We start from the raw sequence: 21,612 nt of genomic DNA on the forward strand, positions 1-21,612 counted from the left end.
ATCAACTCAAATTGCTCCTTTTGTAATGACCACCCAGAAACAGTGTTGCATCTTTTTTGGCATTGTATGCATGTAAGAAAACTGTGGAAAGACATCAGTAGGTTTATAATTGAACACATTTATGAAGATTTTACACAATTGTGGAGAGATGTACTGTTTGGATTCTTTACATACAATAGAAATAAGCTGAAACATTTTTATGTAATTCATTTCATTATTCTTTTGGCCAAATTTCATATTCACAAATGTACATTTACAAACAGAAAACCACATTTTCATACCCTACAAAAATAAATGTAACTGTATTTTAAGACGGTTAAATGCTCTACTAACAAAAAAGCTGTTTGTTTTTTGTAAGTACATTGTAAGTACATGTATGTCCCTTAAGGTCCTTGTGTAATTGTAATGTGATATTGTACCCCCTAGCTCAATTATCCATTGTTTGTAATCTATGTATGATTGTGTTCCCTCATGTGCTTTATGTAATGATTTGTTGTTAATAAAAAAATTAAAAAGCGTTCCCCAACCCACAACTTCCCCGTTTTTCAGGAGCGCCGTTTCCGTTCAATTTAACAGTCCAGAACGTACTGAACGCAGCCCAGGTTAATTTACAAAAGCGGAAGTCCCATCACAGGCTCTCTTTCCATTTGGTCAGTACTACCAGGAACCCACACTCTTTCTTTTGTTTTTTTTTGTATTAATTTTTTACTTTTATTTAAAATATGTTTTAACAAATCAATACAGAAAGTATATGGGCGAACACAAGCATATATAAATAATACACGAAGGACAATTGGGCTAGGGGGTAGAATATCACATTACACAAGGACACTTGTGTAAGGACAGCTTTTTTATTCGTAGAGTATTTAATCGTCTTAAAATATAGTTACCTTTTTTTTTGTAAGGGACGTCCATACTCCAAACCCTTACCTAATAATAACTGTACCATAACTATTTAAAATGTCAACTACATTAGGGTATCGACGTCCCAAGGATCCCAAGTACCACGGTGTACGGGCCCTTTCAGTCTCACCTGAAAACCGGCACATCTGGTTGTTGGGAGGCAAGTAAGCCCGAGCATGGACAAAAAACTCGACATGCCATTTGATGTAATGTTTTGTCAATCAAGGGGTAGTAACCAACCTCGCCACTGCTAAGGTAAAACCATAGAGATATATAGGACTAATATATGCCGTTATAGTGTCTGACAGCATGGGCAGCGCCATTGAGCCAATCTCCATTGTCAAGTAGTCATTTTTCTTCTTCCCGATTGGCTGATCCCTCCTGATGACCCAGTTGGACGTGACTCCACCAGGGTCACCAGGAAGGATCAGCCAATGAAGTTGTAAGTCCCACCCAGTTGACTACATTAAAATGGTGGAAACCTTCAACGGCGCTGCCCATGCTAGTAAGGCCTTTTAGCCACTAGAGGCCTCTAATTCTCTATTGGTAAAACTGGTACTGATGCTGCTGCTTTCTACTTCGTGGTTGTAGACTTGGGAATCAAAAACGTGGTGATGTGACAGCTGCCAAGGAACAGGGAAAAAAAGAGGACGAGGAAGTTCCAGATATTTCGCAAAGAATATATGAAATGTGTAAAGTAGACGGGGTTATTGCAAAGCCATGCGTTTTACGGCACGATCAGACAGGCAGGTATTTTCCAACAGACAGTCAGGAGAGAATCTGCTCACTGGAATTAGGTTATCGTTAGCCAAACGCTCTGTCAACTTCCATTTTCACTGCCCAGGTTTTCGTTTTAAGTAGCCTAGCTGGTTAAGCTACTATGATGCATGTGTTTGCGAGTATTGGGTTAATTTCAGTTTGTGAATAGTTGAATAGACTTATTTAAAAATAATGTCATGTAGGCTAAACGAAAGAGAGATGACGGAGAATCACACAGCTACATAACCTTAGCTAACCGAGTTATTGGATGGAGCATAACAATTTTATTGGTTGTGGTATGTCTTGGAATAAATGTTGGCCAGCCAATGTTATGTATTTTGATAGCTAGTTATCCTAAGGCTAGGCTACTTAGCCGCAGACCTGGTTCGTTTAGCCAACTGGGCCATCCCAAATGCATAGAAAAAAATATTAAGCTATGAGGAATTGCTGCCAGGTGTGTAGCCTTATTAAACTTGCTGTGCTGTTAAGTTACAAATAGGCTATACCCCTGCTCATGTCATCATATCCCATGACATGCTGCAACGTTTTTTGCACGAGCCAAAATAGACTTGCTTGGTTGCATATTTCACCTCGCCGGGTAACGTTACGGCGCCTTTAACATTTCTTTGGACTGCCATTGGATTTGTGTTTTAAATCCCCAGCTCATCACATGGGAGCGCCATTGACTCAATGCCAGCATCAAACTGCAAGGGAAGTGGTAGGAACGCGGAACATCTCGCTGGGTGCTCACGAAAAGTTCCTGTCAGTTGAGGGAATTGACCTACCATTTATGCTAGGCTATAGTCAATGTCCATGACATGATATCAGAACGTGCGCGACTGCCGTTGCACCTGTCAGCAGCAGCACACACCAATCGGAAATACTTTGTTGAAGATGAACTGAACAAGCATACACAGCCACATTGCAAACATAGTTTTTGTTTGTGGCCTGTTTTGCCCTGTGCTCGTCTATTGTTTTAGACTGTAGACCACGGATTCTGCTGGAGCAAAAGCCTAAAACCTACTGCCTCTGTGTCTAAGGCTACACGTTATAGCACAACTGACTCGCTTTTTCACCACTGCCTGACATTTTTAATAATGCACTGAAGAGAACTGGGAATACGTTATGTTATTGGCGCAAGAGTAAATCACCGATACGAATCCAGCATTCAACTATGCCTGTAAGAAAAAAAGGTGAGCAGAAACGTATACTAATTGGCACAACAGTTGTCTCGCTGCCTCTATGTAGCCACAAGTGGATCTTTATTGAGATTCAGCACTTCTAGATTTCAGCATGTAGTCTTTATGTAAGTAGGACACAATTTTCATTTGCCTTTCTCGGCTTAATATGCTCCTGTAGGTAGGCTAGTGGCAAACCAAATAAAAATGACCCATAACTTGTAATATAAGCCTAATAAAAATATGTTGTTGCATGCACCTTGGCCCTCTGGCCTATGAAACAGAACAGTCATTGATAATAGTTTATTTTGGACAAGAGTTTTGGGTAAACCTTTAATAACTTTAATGAATAAGCATTAATAAGCTACACTAGGCCTACTTAAATAGTGTAAGTAATGTTACTAGGCCTATTAGTAAAATATTTCTGAAAGCATTTCACGTAAAATAGGTTATACAGCATTTATTCACATTTGTAGGGATTTATAATGCCATATTCAGTAAAGTAAGGCCTATCATAAGTGTAATTGAATATTTTGCATCATATTCAGTAAAGGACTGGTTTGTCCTTATTTGCAGCCTATATTGGCTGATGATTGGCATGTGGTGATTGTAGTGTAAGTGCAGTCTGCTAAGCAACTCCATATAAATAGATGTCTAATGAGGCTTGTCCTTGTGGAAGACATTGGTCTGTAATTGTGCAACAAGAAAGAATTACTGTCCAAATTGTTAAACTGTGCAATGACAATGAATGTCATGCAAGATTTTGCAACCTCCCAGAGTTTTCTGGAGTTGAGAGGTTAAAGTAAAAGTCTGACTAGACAGCAGTCAGCCAGATCAATTGAACAGGAAAATCCATATAAGTATTTAAAGACCATTTTACACTCTGTTCTTGAGAGTTTATTTGACACATGAGATATAGTTTAGTGTTGACTTTCGTCTTGTCACATGCTTGTCACAGCACCCCTCCTCCCCCACCCCTGAGTAAAGAGCAGCTTTGTTCCCCTGCGGTCTCCTTTGGTGACAGAGTCTGAGCTCAACGATGACCCCTCTGTCTCTGTGTGACAGTGGTGTCTCGCCCTCTGACACTCACGCCGAGCGTACACTAGATCGATGCTCCACATTTCTGTACCGTTGCAAAACTGCCTCTCATATTAGTAGTGGAAGTGGCTGCTAATTATAAACCATGCAAGTGGCCTCATCATCTTTTGCACATGCAGTTGTTATTACATATCTTTTCAGAATTGCTTTGCTGCTTGAGGTTGTTCTTAGAATCCCTTTCACAGATGGGGATAACATGTGGCGGAAGCTCAAGCTACTATATATCTTATTCAAACAAAATGCCTTTGTGAATTGATCCGTACTTGTCTGGTGGTTTGTGATATTTCATCACTTGTACTATGTTTAAATTAACTTATGTGACCATCATTTGAATAGCATGCTAACTGGTCTCCATTCCGTACCCTCCTGCAGACACAGCTAGGGCCCTAGGGCTTTTGGAAGACTACTGTGCTAAACTGACGAAGCCAGAGGAACAACAGCTCAAAACTGCCATTCAGAGAGTGATGGGGGTCTTCAAAAGCAGCCTGTTCCAAGCACTGCTTGGTAAGTCAGCAGGTTATTGGAATCCATCCATTCATTGAAGAATGCATTGTTGTTTTTATTGTCATAACAAAAAACAATATCCCCTCAACTGTTTAGCCATGTTTACCCTCAACTGTTTAGCCATGTTCACCCTCAACTGTTTAGCCATGTTCACCCTCAACTGTTTAGCCATGTTCACCGTTATATTCCATTTCATAAATTATATGGAATTTGATACTGAATGTCTATGCTAGTGGCAAAAATGCAAGCATTTTTTTACTTAAAAGGTAGACCCCGCTAAATGACGTTGCCACAGTGAAGCAGTGTGAAGTGAACCTGTGCAGATACTGTGTGTGAGAGTGAAGTCTTGCATCTCGCTCATCTCAATGTCTGTGCTATTGTAGCCAGGGCACCAAAACATCGTTGAAGTTGAGCCTTGCGCTTCAACACTCTTAGTTGTTGCGGAAATTTACCCACTATGCTGTTTACTTTGTGCACCTACAGGTAGCTGCCAAAATAATGGAAGCAATTGAGTAAATGATGGATACAGAGGATATTAAAGCAGGTGCTTCCACACTGGTGTGGTTCCTGAGTTCATTTACAGTGCCTTGCGAAAGTATTCGGCCCCCTTGAACTTTGCGACCTTTTGCCACATTTCAGGCTTCAAACATAAAGATATAAAACTGTATTTTTTTTGTGAAGAATCAACAACAAGTGGGACACAATCATGAAGTAGAACGACATTTATTGGATATTTCAAACTTTTTTAACAAATCAAAAACTGAAAAATTGGGTGTGCAAAATTATTCAGCCCCCTTAAGTTAATACTTTGTAGCGCCACCTTTTGCTGCGATTACAGCTGTAAGTCGCTTGGGGTATGTCTCTATCAGTTTTGCACATCGAGAGACTGACATTTTTTCCCATTCCTCCTTGCAAAACAGCTCGAGCTCAGTGAGGTTGGATGGAGAGCATTTGTGAACAGCAGTTTTCAGTTCTTTCCACAGATTCTCGATTGGATTCAGGTCTGGACTTTGACTTGGCCATTCTAACACCTGGATATGTTTATTTTTGAACCATTCCATTGTAGATTTTGCTTTATGTTTTGGATCATTGTCTTTGTTGGAAGACATCTCCGTCCCAGTCTCAGGTCTTTTGCAGACTCCATCAGGTTTTCTTCCAGAATGGTCCTGTATTTGGCTCCATCCATCTTCCCATCAATTTTAACCATCTTCCCTGTCCCTGCTGAAGAAAAGCAGGCCCAAACCATGATGCTGCCACCACCATGTTTGACAGTGGGGATGGTGTGTTCAGGGTGATGAGCTGTGTTGCTTTTACGCCAAACATAACGTTTTGCATTGTTGCCAAAAAGTTCAATTTTGGTTTCATCTGACCAGAGCACCTTCTTCCACATGTTTGGTGTGTCTCCCAGGTGGCTTGTGGCAAACTTTAAACGACACTTTTTATGGATATCTTTAAGAAATGGCTTTCTTCTTGCCACTCTTCCATAAAGGCCAGATTTGTGCAAAATACGACTGATTGTTGTCCTATGGACAGAGTCTCCCACCTCAGCTGTAGATCTCTGCAGTTCATCCAGAGTGATCATGGGCCTCTTGGCTGCATCTCTGATCAGTCTTCTCCTTGTATGAGCTGAAAGTTTAGAGGGACGGCCAGGTCTTGGTAGATTTGCAGTGGTCTGATACTCCTTCCATTTCAATATTATCGCTTGCACAGTGCTCCTTGGGATGTTTAAAGCTTGGGAAATCTTTTTGTATCCAAATCCGGCTTTAAACTTCTTCACAACAGTATCTCGGACCTGCCTGGTGTGTTCCTTGTTCTTCATGATGCTCTCTGCGCTTTTAACGGACCTCTGAGACTATCACAGTGCAGGTGCATTTATACGGAGACTTGATTACACACAGGTGGATTGTATTTATCATCATTAGTCATTTAGGTCAACATTGGATCATTCAGAGATCCTCACTGAACTTCTGGAGAGAGTTTGCTGCACTGAAAGTAAAGGGGCTGAATAATTTTGCACGCCCAATTTTTCAGTTTTTGATTTGTTAAAAAAGTTTGAAATATCCAATAAATGTCGTTCCACTTCATGATTGTGTCCCACTTGTTGTTGATTCTTCACAAAAAAATACAGTTTTATATCTTTATGTTTGAAGCCTGAAATGTGGCAAAAGGTCGCAAAGTTCAAAGGGGCCGAATACTTTCGCAAGGCACTGTAGCAATTAACATCCCATCATGCTTAGGATCATGTATAAAAATGCTGGGCAGGACATTATTTTGGCCATTATTTAAGCTATCATGGTTGTGCTGCCATAGGATGACAATGCCCCGATCCACAATGCACGAGTGGTCACTGAATGGTTTGATGAGCATGAAAACGATGTAAACCATGTGCCATGGCCGTCTCAGTCACCAGATATCAACCCAATTGAACACTTATGGAAGATTCTGGAGCGGCGCCTGAGACAGCGTTTTCCACCACCATCAACAAAACAGCAAATTATGGACTTTCTCGTGGAAGAATGGTGTCGCATCCCTCAAAATGAATTCCATACACTTGTAGAATCTATGCCAAGGTGCATTGAAGCTGTTCTGGCCATGGTGGCCTAACGCCCTATTAAGACACTTTATGTTGGTGTTTCCTTTATTTTGTCAGTACATCATATTGCTGAGTCTACCTTTAAAAGTAATAACTATTTTATAATAACCGTTTAAAGCAGCAATCAGCAGTAGAAACAATAACAAAGCATTTGGCCTGCCCCTGTTTCAGCAAAAATCTGAGCAATGGGGATGGAGAATGTAAACACTTTCAAATTCTTTGACCAACTTTTGAGGCTAAATAGTGGTTGTCTACATTCACTTTGTTTACAAACATTGAAGTAAAACAAATGTATATTTTTGGTTCTGATGGTGTGTGACAGTTTAACTAAGTTCATGAGGCATTTATAAGTTATTATTTCAAGAGTCAATGGGTACATATTGTTCATTTCTAAGTCCAAAAATGGATGTAGCAACTGCTTATTGCCCCTTTTTAAATGGGGTCTTTGCTGAATGATAGGTCACCTAAGTCAGTACTTTTTGGCATTCACAATACTTGTGTTATCCCTAGAGGTTTGCCTATTGTCACATTTGCTTAACCTGCAGTTTGCTATGCCTGAGCAGTGGGCACATTCTGCAGGTTTAGGGCTTTTATTTTTAACTCTGCTGATATTGCAGTAGGTGCTTGTGGTATTTTTCCATGTACTCTTCTTACTCTTCCTCTGTGATGTTTTTGTGATGATTCAAAATAAGCATATTGATGTGGGCTTTTTACATATTTGATCCAACTGAATTCAACTATTTCCTCACTGCATTATTGGAGATTGGTATAATGCATGATTCTTATTCAGAATTTCAAAGTTCATGACATGGTCATTCCCCTAATAATGAAACCTGCAATCTGACCTCTCAGGTCAAGTTTGAAAATGTAATGCAGACAAAGAGTTGTTCAGGCTATGCATTATTGTTCTCAAAGCCGTATCCGCCGTTAGCAAGGACAAAGTCTATGTGAAATGAATGCTATAACCCTCTGTATTATTATTATCTGTGACACACTTATCAGACCTTCTAGTGCTTGACTCCCTGGAATCTCTATCCTCCAATTCTGATGAATGTTGTTTTGGCGTATCTGAGAATGGGCTTTCACTCTTTCTTGCACAAGCCCCCACTGGTTATCAAAAAAGAAACAATGATATGGAGAGAGGAAATATCCAATTTATTAAAATGCATATTCACTTTTTTTTGAAGCTTGAGGATTGGCAGACAGCAATGAATAATAAACAACCTTGTTTCATGTAGATTTGACAAAAATGACCATGTTTATTGATCCCCACAGTCATTGTACTAACATGAGCTGTAGCAGTAAACACAGTTATTTTGACACCTGTTATTATGGCTTTTGGAGGAATAGAAGGGCTGAATTGGGTTGTTCAGTTTAGAGCGAGGCCACACTCTCCTGCTCATGTTTATTTTATTTTCCCCTCATAATCGGCCTTACATTCTCTCTGCAAGCATGCTTTCCAATCCAAATGTTGTCACCAATATGTAACCTAAAGCGTATAGCCCTTGTGACATAGCTACCCGGCTCTCGCACAGCCCGACCGCGCGCATCTACAGAATTCCCAACGCGGCTCGGTGTACGCTTCCTCTATTCATTCAAATGTATTAACAGTTGTAGAAATAGTTTGAGCCGCGTTGAGGATTAGAAAAGTATGAAAGCCAACCGTCTAATATTCATATCTATAACACTGATGTGCGTACGCATACACGTTTTGGACTCTGATAGGCGCTTAAGGGGCGGCAGGGTAGCCTTGTGGTTAGTGCGTTGGACTAGTAACCGGAAGGTTGCAAGTTCAAATCCCCGAGCTGACAAGGTACAAATCTGTCGTTCTGCCCCTGAACAGGCAGTTAACCCACTGTTCCTAGGCCGTCATCGAAAATAAGAATTTGTTCTTAACTAACTTGCCTAGTTAAATAAAGGTAAAATAAAAAATAAGAATTATCCACAGACACTGCGACTTCATTTGTAGACTCAAAAGTTTATCAGACTGCTACACAATTTATTAGTGGAAACAGTAAAAAAAGAGCACCTAAAATCACTCTAAACCAGGGGTGTCAAAGTCAAATGGACGGAGGGCCAAATAAAAAAATCAGCTACAAGACGAGGGCCGGACTGTTCGAATGTTCATTGAAAAATTTTTAAATGACGCATATAGTCTAGTGAACCTAATTGAACCTACTGAAAACCTAACAAATATATTACAATATGATCAGATAAATAAAGCAATATTTTCTTATGGCTCTGTCAGTAATCTTTAATTTTCAACAGACACAAAAGACAAATTTCCTTTATATAAATATCCCCATAACATGAACATTAAATGAAAGAAACCGGTATTCAAGGCACCATCAGTAGACTATATTTTCTATTTTAGCAAAAGTGGGCTAAATTTACTTCAAAGAAAAAACAATAATAGCAATTTTCTATCATCCACTCAACTGAAATATTTTTAAAATATAATTGGATTGAAATACAAAAAAATAAAGTGCAAAAATCTATTAATCAAAAACAACACTTTGTTTAAGGAGAAGTAACATGCAGTGAAAACAAATATTAAATTTTAACTTTTAAACTTGAACTGAGTAAAAACTCTAAATATGTGATTGCACAGTAATGTTCACTTGTTTGAGGTTGAGGGTGATACTTGGTGGTGTCCCATCTTTTCCACAAGTTCATCAATGTTCGGGGTAAGGCTCTGAGCTGAAGAAATCCTCAGAATTGAGTGGAGGTGTTCAGCAGTAAGTCGACTTCTGTGTGATGTTTTGTTCAGGTTCATCAAAGAAAACAGTTGTTCACACAGGTATGTGCTGCCAAACATAGACAACGTTTGAGCAGCCTGGATGCGCAGCTGGGGCATTGTGCCGGGGAGGAAACGGGCGAACTCCGCAGCACCCACTGCCGCATATTTTGCCCTCAGTGCATCATTGCATTGGAGGTCAATCAACTCCATTTGGAGGTTTGGTGGTGAGCTTTCCACGTCAACAGCAAATGGGTTACCGAGCAGTTCCAACCTGCTTTTTTGTGCTTCAAAGTCAGCAAATCGGCGTCGAAAGTCAGCGGCAAGCATACCTATTTTATCAGCCAACTGTGTGCTCGGGAACGCACTGGTAGAGAGCTTCTCTTTCATGGTCTGGCAGCTGGGAAAGTGGCTCAAATTTTCTTTCCGCATCTGCGTCTCCCACAGAGTCAGTTTGGTTTTAAATGCCTTCACTGTACTGTACATATCAGAGATGACACGATCCCGACCCTGCAGCTGCAAGTTTATTGCATTCAGATGACTCGTAATGTCACACAGAAAAGCCATTTCACACAGAAACATTTCGTCTCGGAGTTGTGTTGTGTCTTTCCCTTTGCTGTCCAAGAACAGACAAATCTCCTCACGAAGCTCGAAACATCTTTGAAGCACCTTTCCCTGGCTTAGCCATCGCACCTCTGTGTGATAAGGCAAATCACCATGCTCCGTTTCTAACTCCGTCAGAAATGCCTTGAACTGGCGGTGATTCAAACCTTTGGCTCTGATAAAGTTAACTGTGCGCGTGATGATGCTCATTACATGCTCCATTTTCAAGGCTTTACCGCACAACGCTTCCTGGTGTATGATACAATGATAAGCTGTCAGCTCACCTGTCGCGTTTTCCTCTTGCATCTTTTCCCGTATCTTCGCCACCAGTCCGCTCCTGTGTCCACACATCGCAGGTGCTCCGTCGGTTGTCAAACCCACGAGTTTTTCCCAAGGCAGCTCCATCTCATTTACACATCTTGACACCTCTTCATACAAATCATGCCCCGTAGTTGTGCCATGCATAGGACGTAAAGCCAAAAACTCCTCTGTCACGCTTAGGTTGGAGTCCACTCCGCGGATGAAAATTGACAACTGGGCAATGTCAGAAATGTCGGTGCTCTCATCCACAGCCAAGGAATATGCAATAAAATCTTTTCCCTTTTTCACAAGCTGCTCTTTTAGATTGATGGACAACTGGTCTACTCTCTCGGCAATGGTGTTTCTGCTCAGACTCACATTTAAAAAGAGTTGCCTTTTTTCTGGGCAAACTTCGTCACAAACTTTAATCATGCAGTTTTTGATGAAATCCCCCTCCGTAAATGGCCGGGCTGATTTAGCGATCTCTTCTGCCAAAATAAAACTGGCCTTGACAGTTGCGTCCGCGTGTGTGTCCGCGTGTTTCGTTTCATAATGTCGTCTCAGATTATACTCTTTCAGTACCGCCACACTTTCTCCACACAGAAGACACACAGGTTTTCCAGCTACCTTCGTGAACATATACTCCGACTCCCACCTTGTTTGAAACCCCCGGTTCTCAGTATCCACCTTCCGTTTTGCCATTTTTGATGGGTATCTGAAAGTTAATTTTACTGTGATGCTGACGACTGCTGTGCCAATAAATATTGAAATGAAGCAGCCTACTGCTCGGTGCGTCACCTTTGCATTGTGGGAAATGTAGTATTGGTGCGTGTAAAAGATCTGCGGGCTGCCGGCTTGCTGCGGGCCGGTTCTAATAATAAATCAAGATCATCCCAGGGGCCGTAAAAAACCTTCTTGCGGGCCGGATGTGGCCCGCGGGCCTTGACTCTGACATATGTGCTCTAAACTGAACAATCGCTGTTATTCTGAACCAGAATTAGATGTACTTAAAAATAAAAATAAATCACATTATTGTCTCACAGCAAGAAAAACACAGCAGCTCTTGACATTCATTGTTATCATTGGAAATGTTGAGTAGATCAGTGGAAATGGAACTAGATTGTTTTTTAAAATATCCCTTTATGACAATGGCCCCTGTGGTTGTCAGATCAAGTTTGAGGTTCTGTGGGACTGTTACCACCATTGCAAAATGCATCAGTTCAAGCTAATTTCTAGCCATTGGTAATTGGTATTCACTCTACATCCAACAATTAGACTTGACAGTATACTTTTTTATTTTTTAATGTTACACCTTTATTTAACTAGGCAAGTCAGTTAGGAACACATTCTTATCTTACTTTGTTGACAGATTTATGAGGAAGTCCTTGCTTTGCTGTAGGGGTTGTCACCCTGCTCCTTTCCCAGCTAGCACATAACGTTCTGAGAACCATATGTTTCGTAGAGCTTGGTGAGAGTGTGGCTGTCCTATGGTTATTTTTTATACAACGTTCTGGGAATGGTGCAGGATAGTTGCTTGGCTTTTGAACATTCTCAGCACATTTAAGGAACTTCACAAAATAATGTTATTTTCTGGGTATTTCATGACTTTAACAGAACGTTTTCTAAACATTCAAACGTGGTTACATTTAATAAATGTTTTGATAATGTTCTAGGAACATTCTCAAACTGGTTTGCCGTTAGGAATGTTCTCAAATAGTTTAGAGAACGTCCAGAAACAACAGTCTCCTGTGGAATAGTCAATACTCTGCGTAACGTTTCCACCAGCTTTCCTCATAGTTCTGTTTAAATTCCATCTTCTCATATTGTTCAGAGAACATTAAGAACTTTCCATAAAAACCACAAGAAAATTTAAGTAACATTAAGAGAATGTTATTTTAAAAACATATATTTAGTTCTCAGCATCAACAAAACAATCTCTAACCTCTCTCTTGTTAAGTGTGTTAGATTCACCCACTAATTGGCCACACCCACTAATTGGCCACACCTGATCTTAATAAATGCTTGACAAAAATTAACATAGTTGTATGAGTTAAAAAACTTGGCACGCTATCTACATCCTGGTGGCGCAGTGGACTAATTCCATGGGTAAAAAACAGAAAATCATAGATTTGGAGCACACTGACACAGTGTCACAATAAAGAAATGTGTTTGCATGATTAATGCCTAAGGGGGGAGGGGTGTATTTTGATCATTATTTTGTTGCAATGTTTTCAGAAATCATGTCCAATATTTGATCCTCATGTTGATGGTCACGTTACTGCTAACTACTGTGAGCTCGTCATGCTACGCAGTTCCAAAACAATCCAAAGGGTGGCAGCCTTGACCACAAATTAATGTTCTAGTTTCGTGCACTATAGCAGGATTGGGATTTTAGGCTGCAATTTTTTGGATTATGTTAGAACTGCGTAAACTCACATTAGCAGTAGGCTAATGAATGAAATCACAGATTCTAAGGTCAAGTGAGCTACATGACAACATTTCTAACTATTTAATTACACAAAAACAAATACACCCCCCCAACCCCCCCCTGTACTGTACATACCAACATACAATCCTTTCTCCAACTAAATATTACAGTGGCAAGAAAAAGTATGTGAACCCTTTGGAATTTTCTGCATAAATTGGTCATAAAATTTGATCTGATCTTCATTTAAGTCACAGCAATAGACAAACACAGTGTGCTTGAACTAATGACACACTAATTATTGTATTTTGTCTATTTTGAAGAAAGCATTTAAACATTCACAGTGTAGGTTGGAAAAAGTATGTGAACCCCGAGACTAATCACTTCTCCAAAGCTAATTGGAGTCAGGAGTCAGCTAACCTGGAGTCCAATCAATGATATGAGATTGGAGATGTTGGTTAGAGCTGCCCTGCTCTATAAAAAACTAACAAAATTTGAGTTTGCTATTTCACAAGAGGCATTGCCTGATGTGAACCATGCCTTGAACAAAATAGATCTTAGAAGACCTAAGATTAAGAATTGTTGGCTTGCATAAAGCTGGAAAGGGTTACAAAAGTATCTCTAAAAGCCTTGATGTTTACCAGTCCACGGCAAGACAAATTGTCTATAAATGGAGAAAGTTCAGCACTGCTACTCTCCCTAGGAGTGACCATCCTGCAGAGATGACTGCAAGAGCATAGCGCAGAATGCTCAATGAGGCTAAGAAGAATCCTAGACGGTCAGCTAAAGACAATAAGAAATCTCTGGAAGATTAACATCTCTGTTGACGAGTCTACAATGCGTAAAACACTAAACAAGAATGGTGTTTGTGGGAGGACACCATGGAAGAAGCCACTGCTGTTCAAAAAAAGCATTGCTGCACGTCTGAAGTTTTCAAAACAGCACCTGGATGTTCCAGAACACCTGGATGTTCCACAGCGCTACTGGTAAAATATTATGTGGACAGTTGAAACTACAGTTGAGTTGTTTGGAAGGAACACACAACACTATGTGGAGAGAAAAAAGGCACAGTACACCAACATAAAAACCTCATCCCAACTGTAAAGTATGGTGGAGGGAGCATCATGGTTTTGGCTGTTTTGCTGCCTCAGGGCCAGGACAGCTTGCTATCATCAACAGAAAAGTGAATTCCCAAGTTTATCAAGACTTTTTGCAGAAGAATGTCAGGCTCTGTCCCCCAATTGAAGCTCAACAGAAGTTGGGTGATGCAACAGGACAACGACCCAAAACACAGAAGTAAATCAACAACGGAATGGCTTCAACAGATGAAAATACGCCTTCTGGAGTTCTGACCTCAATCCAATTGAGATGCTGTGGCATGACCTCGAGCGGTTCACACCAGATATTGCTGAACTGAAACAGTTTTGTAAAGAGGAATGGTCCAAAATTCCTCCTGACCGTTGTGCAGGTCTGATCCGCAACTACCGAAAACGTTTGGTTGAGGTTATTGCTGTCGAAGAAGGGTCAACCAGTTATTAAATCCAAGGGTTCACATTCTTTTTCCACCCTGCACTGTGAATGTTTACACGGTGTGTTCAGTAAAGACATGAAAGCGTATAATTGTTTGTGTGTTATTAGTTTAAGCAGAATGTGTTTGTCTATTGTTGTGACTTAGATGAAGATCAGATCAAATGTTATGACCAATTTATGCAGACATCCAGGTAATTCCAAATGGTTCACATACTTTTTCTTGCCACTGTATATTACACAGTACTAGGATATTAGTCCATCCATAAAGATTAGAAGTGAAACTAAACAAAATGAAACTGTAACTGCAAACCTGTCTATGACTTCACTCTTACCCAAGCGTGTTAGTATGCATATCTTTGTCAATTGTCATGATGCATTCTATCTTGGGTCATTGGGCTCCTAAACCATGTACACTGCTCAAAAAAATAAAGGGAACACAATGTAACTCCAAGTCAATCACACTTCTGTGAAATCAAACTGTCCACTTAGGAAGCAACACTGATTGACAATACATTTCACATGCTGTTGTGCAAATGGAATAGACAACAGGTGGAAATTATAGGCATTTAGCAAGACAACCCCAATAAAGGAGTGGTTCTGCAGGTGGGGACCACAAACTTCACTTTTGAATGCAGGCGGTGCTTTCACTCTAGTGGTAGCATGAGACGGAGTCTACAACCCACACAAGTGGCTCAGGTAGTGCAGCTCATCCAGGATGGCACATCAATGCGAGATGTGGCAAGAAGGTTTGCTGTGTCTGTCAGTGTAGTGTCCAGAGCATGGAGGCGCTACCAGGAGACAGGCCAGTACATCAGGAGATAAGGAGGAGGCCGTAGGAGGGCAACAACCCAGCAGCAGGACCGCTACCTCCCCCTTTGTGCAAGGAGGAGCAGGAGGAGCACTGCCAGAGCCCTGCAAAATGACCTCCAGCAGGCCACAAATGTGCATGTGTCTGCTCAAATGGTCAGAAACAGACTCCATGAGGGTGGTATGAGGGCCCGACGTCCACAGGTGGGGGTTGTGCTTACAGCCCAACACTGTGCAGGACGTTTGGCATTTGCCAGAGAACACCAAGATTGGCAAATTCGCCACTGGCGCCCTGTGCTCTTCACAGACGAAAGCAGGTTCACACTGAGCACATGTGACAGACGTGACAGTCTGGAGACGCCGTGGAGAACGTTCTGCTGCCTGCAACATCCTCCAGCATGACCGGTTTGGCGGTGGGTCAGTCATGGTGTGGGGTGGCATTTCTTTGGGGGGCCGCACAGCCCTCCATGTGCTCGCCAGAGGTAGCCTGGCTGCCTTTAGGTACTGAGATGAGATCCTCAGACCCCTTGTGAGACCATATGCTGGTGCGGTTGGCCCTGGGTTCCTCCTAATGCAAGACAATGCTAGACCTCATGTGGCTGGAGTGTGTCAGCAGTTCCTGCAAGAGGAAGGCATTGATGCTATGGACTGGCCCACCCGTTCCCCAGACCTGAATCCAATTGAGCACATCTGGGACATCATGTCTCGCTCCATCCACCAACGCCACATTGCACCACAGACTGTCCAGGAGTTGTAGGGAGGTCATACAGGCACGTGGAGGCCACACACACTACTGAGCCTCATTTTGACTTGTTTTAAGGACATTACATCAAAGTTGGATCAGCCTGTAGTGTGGTTTTCCACTTTAATTTTGAGTGTGACTCCAAATTCAGACCTCCATGGGTTGATAAATTTGATTTCCATTGATCATTTTTGTGTGATTTTGTTGTCAGCACATTCAACTATGAAAAGAAAAAAGTATTTAATAAGAATATTTAATTCATTCAGATCTAGGATGTGTTATTTTAGTGTTCCCTTTATTTTTTTGAGCAGTGTATATAGACGTCTTAATGCACTGAAAGATCTCTCACAGCTGCTAACTGGGATGGTCAGCGCGGCCTGTATGATTGCCTTCCTTGATAGGAACATATCAGGCTCCAACAGTTTATACACACAGGACATGTCAGAAGTGGCATCTTTCTTTTTTTGAGAGTAAATTCTTTAGCAAGAATTATTTTCTCTGGCTTGAGAGGAATGTGACCTGTTTATCTTGTGTGGGCCTCTCCTCTCTATGTTATCTCTGTGTCCTGTCTGCTCCCCTCTCTCTATTTTCTCTCTGTGTCTTGTCTGCTACCCTCTTCCTTCCTGTCTGAAGTTCTGCTTTCCTGGATCTCCTATATTATTACAGAGATGGCATAGTATCAATGTCATAGCAATATGGAGTATTCCGAACAGACAAACACACACAGAAGCAATATGCGTACACACACATGCGCACAATATTAACCACAGGCAAATAATGTTTACCTGAATTGAGCTAAAGGTCAAATCTGGAATAATTTCTGTTTCTTAATGATTTTTTAAAATTTATTTTTATATTATCTAACTAGGTAGGCCAGTTGAGAACAAGTTCTCATTTACAACTGCGACCTCGCCAAGATAAAGCAAAGCAGTGTGACAAAAACAACACAGAGTTACACATGGGATAAACAAATATACAGTCAATAACACAATAGAAAAATCTGTATTTTATTTTTTTTATTTTTTTTTACTAGGCAAGTCAGTTAAGAACAAATTCTTATTTTCAATGACGGCCTAGGAACAGTGGGTTAACTGCCTGTTCAGGGGCAGAACGACAGATTTGTACCTTGTTAGCTCGGGGATTCGAACTTACAACCTTTCGGTTACTAGTCCAACGCTCTAACCCTTCCGTATACAGTGTGCGCAAATGTAGAAAGGCAATAAATAGGCCATAGTGGTGAAATAATTAGCATTAACACTGGAGTGATAGATGTGCAGATGATAATGTGCAAGTAGAGATACTGGGGTCCAAAAGAGCAAAAAAACTAAAACAATATGGGGATGAGGTAGTTGGGTGGGCTATTTACAGATGGGCTGTGTACAGGTGCAGTGATCGGTAAGCTGCTCTGACAGCTGATGCTTATAGTTAGTGAGGGAGATATAAGTCTCCTGCTTCATTGACTTTTGCAATTTGTTCCAGTCATTGGCAGCAGAGAACTGGAAGGAAAGGCGGCCAAAGTAGGTGTTGGCTTTTGAGATGACCAGTGAAATATACCTGCTGGAGCGAGTGCTACGAGTGGGTGTTGCTATGGTGACCAGTGAGCTGAGATAAGGCCGGGCTTTACCTAGCAAAGACTTATAGATGACCTGAAGCCAGTTGTTTTGGCGACAGATATGTAGCGAGGGCCAGCCAACGAGAGCATACAGGTCGCAGTGGTGGGTAGTATATGGGACTTTAGTGACAAAATTGGTGGCACTGTGATATACTACATCCAATTTGCTGAGTAGAGTGGAGGCTATTTTGTAAATGACATCGCTGAAGTCAAGGATCGGGAGGATAGTCAGTTTTACGAGGGTATGTTTGGCAGCATGAGTGAAGGAGGCTTTGTTGCGAAATAGGAAGCCAATTCTAGATTTAATTTTGGATTGGAGATGCTTAATGTGAGTCTGGAAGGAGAGTTTACACTCTAACCAGACACCTAGATATTTGTAGTTGTCCACATATTCTAAGTCAGAACCGTCCAGAGTAGTTATGCTAGTCGGGCGGGAGGGTGCGGGCAGCGATCAGTTGAAGAGCATGCATTTAGTTTTACTAGCAATTAAGAGCAGTTGGAGTCCACGGAAGGAGTGCTGTATGGCATTGAAACTCGTTTGGAGGTTAGTTAACACAGTGTCTAAAGAAGGGCCAGATGAATACAGAATGGTGTCGTCTGCGTAGAGGTGGATCAGAGAATCACCAGCAGCAAGAGCGACATCATTGATACAGTGCCTTGCGAAAGTATTCGGCCCCCTTGAACTTTGCAACCTTTTTCCACATTTCAGGCTTCAAACATAAAGATATAAAACTGTATTTTTTTGTGAAGAATCAACAACAAGTGGGACACAATCATGAAGTGGAACGACATTTATTGGATATTTCAAACTTTTTTAACAAATCAAAAACTGAAAAATTGGCCGTGCAAAATTATTCAGCCCCTTTACTTTCAGTGCAGCAAACTCTCTCCAGAAGTTCAGTGAGGATCTCTGAATGATCCAATGTTGACCTAAATGACTAATGATGATAAATACAATCCACCTGTGTGTAATCAAGTCTCCGTATAAATGCACCTGCACTGTGATAGTCTCAGAGGTCCGTTAAAAGCGCAGAGAGCATCATGAAGAACAAGGAACACACCAGGCAGGTCCGAGATACTGTTGTGAAGAAGTTTAAAGCCGGAATTGGATACAAAAAGATTTCCCAAGTTTTAAACATCCCAAGGAGCACTGTGCAAGCGATAATATTGAAATGGAAGGAGTATCAGACCACTGCAAATCTACCAAGACCTGGCCGTCCCTCTAAACTTTCAGCTCATACAAGGAGAAGACTGATCAGAGATGCAGCCAAGAGGCCCATGATCACTCTGGATGAACTGCAGAGATCTACAGCTGAGGTGGGAGACTCTGTCCATAGGACAACAATCAGTCGTATTTTGCACAAATCTGGCCTTTATGGAAGAGTGGCAAGAAGAAAGCCATTTCTTAAAGATATCCATAAAAAGTGTCGTTTAAAGTTTGCCACAAGCCACCTGGGAGACACACCAAACATGTGGAAGAAGGTGCTCTGGTCAGATGAAACCAAAATTGAACTTTTTGGCAACAATGCAAAACGTTATGTTTGGCGTAAAAGCAACACAGCTCATCACTCTGAACACACCATCCCCACTGTCAAACATGGTGGTGGCAGCATCATGGTTTGGGCCTGCTTTTCTTCAGCAGGGACAGGGAAGATGGTTAAAATTGATGGGAAGATGGATGGAGCCAAATACAGGACCATTCTGGAAGAAAACCTGATGGAGTCTGCAAAAGACCTGAGACTGGGATGGATATTTGTCTTCCAACAAGACAATGATCCAAAACATAAAGCAAAATCTACAATGGAATGATTCAAAAATAAACATATCCAGGTGTTAGAATGGCCAAGTCAAAGTCCAGACCTGAATCCAATCGAGAATCTGTGGAAAGAACTGAAAACTGCTGTTCACAAATGCTCTCCATCCAACCTCACTGAGCTCGAGCTGTTTTGCAAGGAGGAATGGGAAAAAATGTCAGTCTCTCGATGTGCAAAACTGATAGAGACATACCCCAAGCGACTTACAGCTGTAATCGCAGCAAAAGGTGGCGCTACAAAGTATTAACTTAAGGGGGCTGAATAATTTTGCACGCCCAATTTTTCAGTTTTTGATTTGTTAAAAAAGTTTGAAATATCCAATAAATGTCGTTCCACTTCATGATTGTGTCCCACTTGTTGTTGATTCTTCACAAAAAATACAGTTTTATATCTTTATGTTTGAAGCCTGAAATGTGGCAAAAGGTCGCAAAGTTCAAGGGGGCCGAATACTTTCGCAAGGCACTGTATATTAAAGCCCTTTTGGGGGAAAATCAAATTCTGATTGCCTGGGCCCGGCTCTCCATTGGGTCGGCCTGGCTCCCAAGTGAGTGGGCCTATGCCCTCCCAGGCCCACCCATGGCTGCACCCCTTTCCAGTCATGTGAAATCCATAGATTAGGGACTAATGAATTAATTTCAATGAACTGATTTCCTGATATGAACCGTAACTCAGTAAAATCGCTGAAATGGTTACATCTTGCGTTTTATATTTCTCTTAAGTATAGGTTAGGCAGAAGGTGTGAGGGACTGTTGATTGATTAAACCCTCACTTGACCTAATATGTTGTAGCATAGACTTGCAATTACTTATACATAGAAGAATATGGTCATAATCCTTGCGAGTTTAATTTCCATGGATGGTTGCCTGAATTCCCTGAATCATTCTTTGGCTTAATTGATTCTTGTATGTTTCTGCGTGTATGCCCATACAAATGACTCAACTCGCCTGATTAATGATTGGTACTACATCTTTTACCACAATATCCAAACAGAGCTATTATTTTCTGTAAATTGTGTAACGAATGCCTCCTGAAGTAGATGTAATCATGAAGCATTAGGTGCTGTCTAATCTGGTCAGGGCTGAAACGCATCACATTTGAGTATAACTGTGGATGGTTAAACCCATTCACCATCACCTATTTCTGAGAGTGAGGCCAGAGGACTCATCCACAGAGATGGAGGACAAGGAAGATTCACTAGTCCACTCCCTTGTTGCTATCTAGCCCAAGGGTAGTCTACACAATGCCATTCTTGGAGGGCCGTGGTCCTGCTGATTTTAATTTGTCCCTGAAGCTCAATGATTTATAATAGGCCTAAATGCCATATAGCTGTCTGTCACTGATGCTTTGATGGTCCTGGGAATCAAACCCACTACATTGGTGTTTCAAGTGCCATGCCCTACCAACTGAGCTACAAAGGACCACCTTCCCAGTGTTCACATTCTGGTGGTATTCCACATCAAATCAGTTGTTGTTTAAAAAGCATCACGAGTGTGAATAAGGTGCATTGTTATGGATGTGAAACACTGTCCTTACTAATCATGTTCCAAATACAGTAGTTCCATCACTTTACCTAGCATGCTTGTTCCATTAGATGTGCCCTTTAGATCTTTCTACCACAAGGTCTGTCTGTCTTTTAAAGACCATCTTCCTTGCACGTGTATTATCTAAGTAAGTCTTATCACATCTGTTCATCTGAATCTGTGGGATACACAGACTATCTCCAGTGGTCTAATCGCAAGAGCAGACCACCGTCTGCCAATTCACTCCATAGAGGTTTTTAATGGGCCCTATTTGTCACTGTCAGATGATTAAGGCTATACGCCAGCCTCCCTTAATAGGGAAGCCATTTCACTGCTCTCCTGGCTCTCATGGAGATCCTTTTTCTGGGAGGCTTTCTCCCTCAAAGCTTTAATTGAATCTCTTCTCTCACAGGACAGCTATCCGAACAGTAGAGGAAGCTGACTGGTAGGAAAAAAATGACAAATCTCCTTCAGAATGACAGGGACA

General features: G+C 41.3%; 1 protein-coding gene across 48 annotated transcripts in view; it reads left to right on the forward strand.

The window, feature by feature from the left end:
* The first annotated feature begins 1,358 nt into the window (after nucleotides 1-1,358).
* Nucleotides 1,359-21,612, forward strand: part of LOC110533415 (disks large homolog 2) — a 317,171-nt gene continuing 296,917 nt past the window's right edge. For all 48 annotated transcript variants that reach the window (XR_016483586.1, XR_016483585.1, XR_016483588.1 and 45 more), the window contains exons 1-2: nucleotides 1,359-2,855; nucleotides 4,311-4,442. Coding sequence is in view for 42 of the 48 variants with exons in the window: in XM_036989771.2 (XP_036845666.2) it covers nucleotides 2,837-2,855; nucleotides 4,311-4,442 (151 nt within the window). In the remaining 6 variants the exon portion in view is untranslated. The remainder of the gene's footprint in view (nucleotides 2,856-4,310; nucleotides 4,443-21,612) is intronic.

This window comes from Oncorhynchus mykiss, chromosome 10, assembly GCF_057628025.1.
Source record: "Oncorhynchus mykiss isolate SJ-2025 chromosome 10, ASM5762802v1, whole genome shotgun sequence".
Taxonomy (NCBI): domain Eukaryota; kingdom Metazoa; phylum Chordata; class Actinopteri; order Salmoniformes; family Salmonidae; genus Oncorhynchus; species Oncorhynchus mykiss.